The sequence below is a fragment of the Dipteris shenzhenensis genome, chromosome 32 (assembly GCF_047967505.1).
Source record: "Dipteris shenzhenensis isolate YYH24624 ecotype China chromosome 32, Dip_SZ_1.0, whole genome shotgun sequence".
NCBI classification, from domain to species: Eukaryota; Viridiplantae; Streptophyta; class Polypodiopsida; order Gleicheniales; family Dipteridaceae; genus Dipteris; species Dipteris shenzhenensis.
In genome coordinates, this window is record NC_141627.1 from 16,663,898 (window position 1) to 16,672,141 (window position 8,244).

The following is an 8,244-nucleotide window of genomic DNA, read 5'->3' on the forward strand; positions in this document are numbered from 1 at the left end:
CTAATAAAAAACCTCTTGATAAAAAAGGTCTCCCACATTGAGCAACTACTTTGGGTGAAAACAAAGGGTACAAACATGTACACCAATGGCACGAATGTTACAAAAGAAGGATGACAAAACCAGTTGAAACAGACTAAAAAAATACTTTTCTTGCAGTAATTAGTATTGATAAGACACTCTTACTATTGGGCATCAAACAATTAACTTTTGAAAATTATATAAAGTTGAAAATTATCTCTAAGTCTCCCTAGCGAAGGATAGTGCACAAATTTTAGAGATTCAAATGTTTAATAAACTTGAATGAGGCTCAAGCCTTGATACGAGGTAAGAGTTAACTTTAGAATTAGCACATTCACAGAAATACTCTAAATGTAAAGGGCATTTCAAACCATAGTACTAAAACTACAAAGATTGGTATCTCAGCTAGTACTAAAACTAAACAGATCCATGTGTCACTAACAGTTAACTTTAGGATCTTCACGTTCATAAGAATAATCTAAACGGAAAGGGCATTTGGCTTTAGTAATCGCATCCATGATTTTCGGTGGATTCGAGGATGAAAATACTAAACCTAGTGCAGAAGCTGAATACATTTTGGTCGCACATTTCAGTGTATAAAGTTGAAAGGTATGTTTTGGTTTTCATAGCCAAGCATACTACAGAAATTGAAAAGATTTGAATGTTCAAGAATTACTAACTAGAATATTCAAACTCTGCAGATTTGAATCTTGGTAACAATAAAGTTTAGAAGCTAAAGAGTAGAATTTTCATATGTAGAAGTTGCAGAAATTCGAATGCCTAATTTGAGGATCTAAAATTGAGTGAAGGCCAAAATGGTAGTAGTTTAGCTCACAAACGATCACAAAATTTACATATTATTCACCATACAATTTTTGAACAATTTCAACGGCAAAAATATCACATATATTTCTAGACGTGGTAGTTTAACGTATCACATAGACACCATGCCTGCAATATGTTGAAAGACTCATGAATTTTTAGACTTAAAAGAGGAACATATCACATAGACACCATGGCTATAAGTAGCAATATCTGGATAGAGGAAGTTGTAATAATAAAGAATAAAATTCATATTATTTCACTATAGAGTGGATGTTCAAACATCCCCTTTGAAATAAATACAAAAGTCAAACTAAAATCTATTCTTGCACAACGTTATAGGGAAGACCAATTCTCAACCTCGGCAATTCGTCTCTACATACAAATTGCTTCAAAACTATCACAGCATGTTCTTTGTCTGATGTTCTTCAAGAAGCTAAGCATATTCGAGTGGCTTTTTTCGAATAGTAAGGAATGTAGGGTTTTCCAAAGACTTATCTCCCAATCATATTGGGAGATGTCACCATCGCAATACATAAACAAGTCGTCATGCACATACATTTTTCTAATCCAACCACGGACTCGAGATAATCCTGCAGTACTTGCAAGACCAAGAAACATACAACAGTAAACTGTAACATATGGTCAAGAATGTGTAGCAGAATCAAACAAGTAACCAACCACTCACATTAGTTGAACGCAACAGTGAGCAAACACATTTTACTAATCCAATCATGAGACTCAGGATAATACTAAAATGCTTCCAAAACATTCAACAATGAACTCCTAACATGTAGAGAAGAATCTACAGTGGACTCAAACAAGTCACTGACTACTCACATGACTTGAACACAAGATTGGGCTATCCACAGAGTAGCCATTGGTGGTTGTAGCTATAATGTCTGACCAATAAATGAATGATGTAGCCATTTGTCGCTTGTTTTTTGTTTTGTTTGTCTAGATGTGGTCAAGTGCAGAGCCGTAGATTGTAGTTGGAACTGTGATTATTTGTGTCATGTTGTGGCTGTCCATGAAGTCTTCTAGTTGGTTTGTGGTTTTGGTTCTTGTTCCATGGTTTATACTCAAGTCTCCTACTATGTATGTGTATGTTTGTGTTGGGACATGTTGTAGCATGTTTTGTATGGTATGAAGGAGGCACATAGTAGTTGTTTTCGGGGACTTGTACAGGTTTACGATGGCCAGGGTTTGGTTATCATTGGTGCGAAAGATTGTTAGCATGCACTCACAACCCTCCGACATGATTCTCTCAACTTTTTGTAGCTGCATTGTGTCCTTGTAGTATGTCGCAAGGCCGAGCCCGGTCGTATGACCCTAATGCCATGAATCCTAGTAGTTGCAGTGGGCTTGATCCTTTGCATCTTGTTTCTTGCAGAGGTAGAGAATTAATGCCTCCAACATCTTGTCGCAATGGATGATATCGTCGGCATGTGTATTTGTTGATCATGTGTTGAGGGACTGCAATGTACCAACACCAGTTGTATGTTGTTTGAATTCTACCCACTCAAACGGCCATGCGCATTTTGCTTTTGGCATTGTAGTTCTTCTTGCACCACGTTGTCAACCTTAATATGCTTTGTCTCAAGTCTTGTGATGAGCAGGTGTAGATGTCTCAGGTTGTGAACCTTGGATAGGGCTGTGTAGACGAGGCCATGTAATTTGATTCCTATTGGGTCGAATGCCAATGCGTCCATGGTGAGACCCTACAATCGGTGTATTGTACGAGCGGATGTTGGTTGTACTGGGAACTGCTTGAGCCACTATGTTGAAGTGGTTCTTCCCTATTTAAAACTCGCATGTGACTTGCAGTATCGGTGTCTAGGATTGGGGTTGTCCCTATGTGTAAAGTATTTTGATTTTTGAACGGGCTTTTGCCCCTATCCGTGTGTCTAGAAATTTGATTCCAGATGATTAGATGTTGTCGATTGTTGTTTCCATCCTTGAATGTGCCATCTGCACTGTTGACAATGCCGTTGGCAATGTCCAGGTTCCCCAAACAGATTTCGACCATCATCCCTATTTTTAAGTGAAGCTCTTTATGAAGCCCTACTGCGACTCTACTGTCTAATGGTATTTTGATGCCTTTGGAGCATGTCTTGTGTCTAATGTCTATGGCTGTGAAGATTAGTGGCTTTGTGTTGAGCTTGTTGAACACATACTCATTGTGTTTATCCTTTGTAGCGTTTGTGTAGAAGAGGTGAGGCACTTTGTGTTTTTCTGGTGGATCTCGTAACTTGAAACTAAAAGAGATGCTTCTCGGTTCTCAGTCCTCACCTTTCTTTGTTGAGATAGGGTTGATTCTTCCTTCCTCAGCAATATTCACGGACGTTACTTCTTCGTCGCACGACGGTACCAGGGGCTTCTCAAATTTCTCCAACTCTGGGCGTTCAAATGTATGTGCGAACTCTTCAACGACTGAATTCTTTGCAGAAACAAGAAAAAAAGAAATATGAATGGGAAGCTTACGAACCTCGCATGAAGTTACCACTCTCGGTATCCATAGATTCAGCAGCGGCAACCGTCTCAGGGCAATCTCCATCGTTAGGGAAAGACATTTTGCATGCTTCCAATTGTGCGCAGATGAAAAGTGTACCCACCAGACCGCAACATTCCTCATGCGGAGGATTAGCTTGGTTTGGCAAATGCTCAGACAAGCTGTGCGACCTCCACTTCATTTGGTATCCAACCAAGTCGGACCGAGCTTCTACAGTCCAACATATACTTCATGTGGGACACACCAAACAAGTGGACGCGGACCAATCAAAAGTCTAGCCACAATCCTTTACTAAGGCCTACCTCCAGCCCTCAAATTTGAAGGGTAGCCTAGAATTTCATTTTGAAGGGCAATTTAAGAGTTATCCTTCTTGTAAGTTACTTTTAAAAGGTGATGTGGCATTTCCTTTGTAATTTTTCCCAAAGCGGTCCTTTTTTTTGAAGGTTGATCTCTCTATTTCCCTTCTGAATCTTGCGGACCCAGAATCCAGATTGCTTGGGAAGCGTAAAAACCCCTTTGAAGGGTGTTGCAGCCTTCAATTTTGAGGGCTGCCTATCTCTACCACGGCGGGCCAATTATTGATGACTTCTTTAAGCAACTTTGTACTCTCTGATTTGAAATATTTTTGGATCTTTACATTTCGTTCTGCGAGCAAGAAATGCAGCTGCAAAGTCGATGCGTGGAAGGTAGACGATTGAGCTTACAAACTCAGAGTTCCACTCAGATGGAGGGATGCCATGGTGGCCCAGAGGTGAGGCAATGCCTCTCAGCCCTCTGCAGGGCTCTCGTACTGGCAAGAATAAGCTTCCGTCTGACCTCCAAATTGTATCAGAAAACACGCTTGTTGGGCGATCACCGCCTTCTTATTGAGCGAGCGGTTCGACACGCTTTCGCCAGCTTCTCTGCAGTGCAAGCGTCCATAGATTATTCCTCTTGTAGTCGACCCACACGGCGTTCAAGCGTTGACCATATGGCTCCAGTTTGTATCATAGTTTATTACGGAAAGACATTCTTTCCATTCATGCGTACAGCTCTTTGCAGTCCAGCTGCTTAACGTGAGGTATTTCTATTTACTGGATCATGAATACCCTCGTTTGAGGTAGCTCACGGTTATGGGCCCACAGCTTAGGCTCCTTCGCTGCACTCATTCTTTTGGTGCAGGCCGAGCTGAAAATACAGTCAACAAGACGTTGACGCAGCTTAACGAGGTCGAGTTGGGACTTTCAGATGAGCTTCCAGTGTTTAAGATAAACAATTTGATGCATATGTCTGTGAAGCGTGGTAGCATGATAGAAGCACATCTCATGTTTGACAGAATGCCTAAACGTGATGTCTTGTCATGGAACATTATGATCCTGGGGTATGCCAAACATGAAGACGGTGAGAGAGCCTTGGAATTGTATGCCAGGATGCACCAGGAAGGTTTTCAACCAAGTGATCGAACCTTTGTTGGGGCTTTGAAGGCTTGCAGTATCCTCGCAGCAAGGGAAGAGGGGAAGCAAGTTGATGTCAAGTCTGCAAAAATAGGATGCTTGGAAAAAGGTAAAGCCATCCATTCCCAAGTAGTAAGCAGCGCTTTTGAGTCCGATGTGTTTGTGGGAAATACTCTGGTGGATATGTACACAAAATCTGGGAGCATGGAAGATGCACGGCGTGTCTTTGATGATTTGCGTCATCGTAATGTGATAACGTGGACTACCATGATCTTTGGTTATGCTAAGCAGGAAGAGGGTGCACGGGCTTTGGAGTTGTATGCATGGATGCACAAGGACGGTGTCACACCTACAGCTCGAACTTTTGTTGGTGCATTGAAGGCGTGCGGTAGCCTGCCAGCAGTGGAAGAGGGGAAGGAAGTGGATGTTGCAAAAAAAGCATGCTTGGAGAAAGGAAGAGCCATCCATTCCCAAGTAATAAGGAGTGGCTGTGAGTCAAATGTATTCGTGGGAACTACCTTAGTGGACATATATGCGAAATACTGGAGCCTGGAGGATGCACGATGTGTCTTCGAGGAGCTGCCTCATCGTGATCTGGTTTCCTGGAACGCCATGATCCTGGGATATGCTGAGCAAGAAGAAAGCGAGGAGCCTTTTAGACTGTACTTAAAAATGCTAGAGCAAGGTATTTCACCAAATAGCTTCAGTTTTGTTGCCATTCTGAAAGCATGTGGCAATTCAGTAGCTCTAGAAACTGGAAGGAACCTCCATTCCCAAATTAGCAAGGTGGGTTTTGAGACTGTTGCAATTGTGGTCAACAGTCTTATTGATATGTATTCTAAATGTGGGAGCATGGTTGATGCCCAACAGTTGTTTGATGCATTTCCTACAATTGATGTTGTACGATGGAATGCATTGATTGCAGGATATGCCCGCCAGGGAGAGTGTGATGCTGTGTTTCATTTGGTAGACAGAATGAGACAGGAAGGCATACAACAAAATGGGGTCACATTTCTCAGTATTCTTACTGTTTGCAGTCATGCAGGTCTAGTGGACAAAGGTCAGAATTATTTTCAGGCTATGCGCAAACAGTACGGCATTATGCCGAGTATTGAGCACTATACTTGCATGGCTGACCTCCTTGGCCGTGCAGGTCAAGTAGATGAAGCGGTGGTGATGGTGGAGAAGATGCCTTTCCAACCTGATGGTGTTGTGTGGACGACCGTGCTGGGTGCTTGTCGAAAGTGGGAAAATGTAGAGGTTGGAAGGCATGCCTTTCAACATGCAGTTCGTTTAGATAAAATTCTTCATGCTGTGTATGTCTTAATGGCAAACATATTTGTGGATGCTCACATGCAGGAGGACCCAGGTAACGAGAAAGAATGTTCAACCATTGAAGAAGCCAGTGCAAAACTTGTGGACCAACCTTATTGTATTGGTGCTTACGTTGGTGGTGGGGAATAGGAGACGACCCGAGTAAAGGTGTATATTTACGAAGATGAGATCTTTCTTTCAGAATAGAGGAGGAAGGGAATGCACACAATCTGGCTTGTGTGTTCCTGTGTGGTCCATGTAATGCATCATGATGAAAACAAAGGTACACTGTGGCATGGTAAGAGGCTTGCTACTGCTTGTGCCCAGATCAACATTACATCCTAGTGTCCACATATGTCATCAGAATTCTGCAGGCTGTGAATATTGTCACTAGGCCACTGCTCTTACTTCAACAATAGAAAGATGAAATCTTACTTGCAGACATAGAAGTGCCATTCATAATTTCAAGGAAAGGAAGCATACTTGTGAGTGCTGAAGTGACTGTGTCGCATTAATATTGGTGTACTGTGTCCCACTCCGTGTGTCCAGGTTGTGAATATTGTCACAAGGCCACTGCTCTTACTTCAACAATAGAAAGATGAAATCTCACTTGCAGACGTAGAAGTGCCATTCATAATTTCAAGGAAAGGAAGCATACTTGTGAGTGCTGAAGTGACTGTGTCGCATTAATATTGGTGTACTGTGCCCCACTCCGCGTGTCATAGACTCCACTTTGCTGAATAGAGAAATGAACTCAACCATCAAAGTTCTTGGATAAGTCAAACCTAGAAAATGCTTCACCCGTGTTGGTCTGGGGGAATCCCATCAATCATTCTGTACATGATACATGAGTAGCCAAGTTGCCATTCTTATATCCTCGTGGTATAGATTCTGAGATCAGGGAAGTGGAAATCTTCCACTAATGTTCATCCTTTCCTGAAGTAAATTTGTGATGCATTAAGCAGTAGCTATTTACCTGGCAGTATGGCTGCCAGTCTCTACAAAGGGTTTTATGCTCTTTTGACTCTTGCACCCGTTGTTTTGTTGCTAAACACGTGAGAAACTCATATAGAGAGAGATTTGATCTCTTAGCTATAGATCAGATTTGAAAAAACTTCATGATTGTGGAGAGAACGTTATATTAGATAGTCCAGTTTCAAGTTCATATTTAGTAGTACACACTATACAAATAACAAGATAAGGGTTCTTACTAAGTTAGGACATCTTATGTAACATGCGGGGACTTGCTGTGCGGTATACAAAGAAGAACTCAAGCATGAGATACACCAGATCCTAACTATAGTACACTGCTTTATTTATACTGATGGCATGAATGCCTCTGACTACTGATGTACATGATTGCCAAATCAGCATACAAAACTGTGCCCCTAACTGCGACATGTGGGAGATGGGGCTATGCTGCTGAAATAGGACACCAAACCTTGGCCATTTGCTGGCTGGAAGGTGCTGCTGGAGGCTGGGATCTGAGTGCTGAAATGAGGGGCAAGGCCCCCCTTATATAGGGGCTGGAAGGGCTCGTTTTGGCCGACCCAACCAGCCGACCATCCAGACGGTTGGTTTGGCTGGGCTCGCCAGGCTTTTGCTCAACCCTAGGGGCCAAGCTAGAGGGATTTGAAGCTGCCTATAATAGGCGCCTCCCCCAGCCCACTTACCATGCGTGTTGCTGCCCTTTGGAGGGCTCCGCGTTGGGAGCTGCGATTGGTTGACAAGGCAGCCAGTTGTCACTGCAACTTGGGCTCGACCTTGTTGCAATTGACATTCCCCTCTTCTGAACTTGTTGCTAGGTGGATACCTCGCAATGCTTTGCCCTGCTGACCCGAACTGTTGTGCCGTGGCTTGTGACTTTGCGAAATGGGAATGGACTCCTGTAGCTCTTGCCTGACTTGTCCCTAGACTAGGGCTCACAAAGGGGTCATGGCATACAATAAAATATCTGGGGTTAGACTGTGTGTCAATGCTTCTGAGTGCAGGGGTGCATGTGACATTCCCTCCTACCTAAATTATGACCTAAATTATGGATAAAGGTAGCTGCTGAGCGACTGAGTGAATCTGTCAAGCGAAAGTGATCTTGATGACCACCAGTTGTGCTCAAAACTTGGCTGTCCTTCCTAAGAACTGGGGAAT

At 42.7% G+C, this 8,244-nt stretch overlaps 1 protein-coding gene across 3 annotated transcripts; it reads left to right on the forward strand.

Annotated features, from left to right (window-relative positions):
* The first annotated feature begins 3,963 nt into the window (after positions 1-3,963).
* LOC147880373 (pentatricopeptide repeat-containing protein At2g13600-like) lies at positions 3,964-6,997 on the forward strand. 3 transcript variants are annotated; one of them, XM_087370335.1, is made up of 2 exons: positions 3,964-6,045; positions 6,145-6,997. In XM_087370335.1, the coding sequence occupies exons 1-2, from the start codon at positions 4,465-4,467 to the stop codon at positions 6,247-6,249; spliced, it is 1,686 nt and encodes a 561-aa protein (XP_087226461.1). In that variant the 5' UTR covers positions 3,964-4,464; the 3' UTR covers positions 6,250-6,997. The 3 variants fall into 3 exon arrangements, with proteins under 3 accessions (XP_087226461.1, XP_087226463.1, XP_087226462.1); XM_087370337.1 differs by having other exon boundaries at positions 3,964-5,470; positions 5,711-6,997; XM_087370336.1 differs by having other exon boundaries at positions 4,398-4,412; positions 4,514-6,997.
* The last annotated feature ends 1,247 nt before the right edge of the window (positions 6,998-8,244 follow it).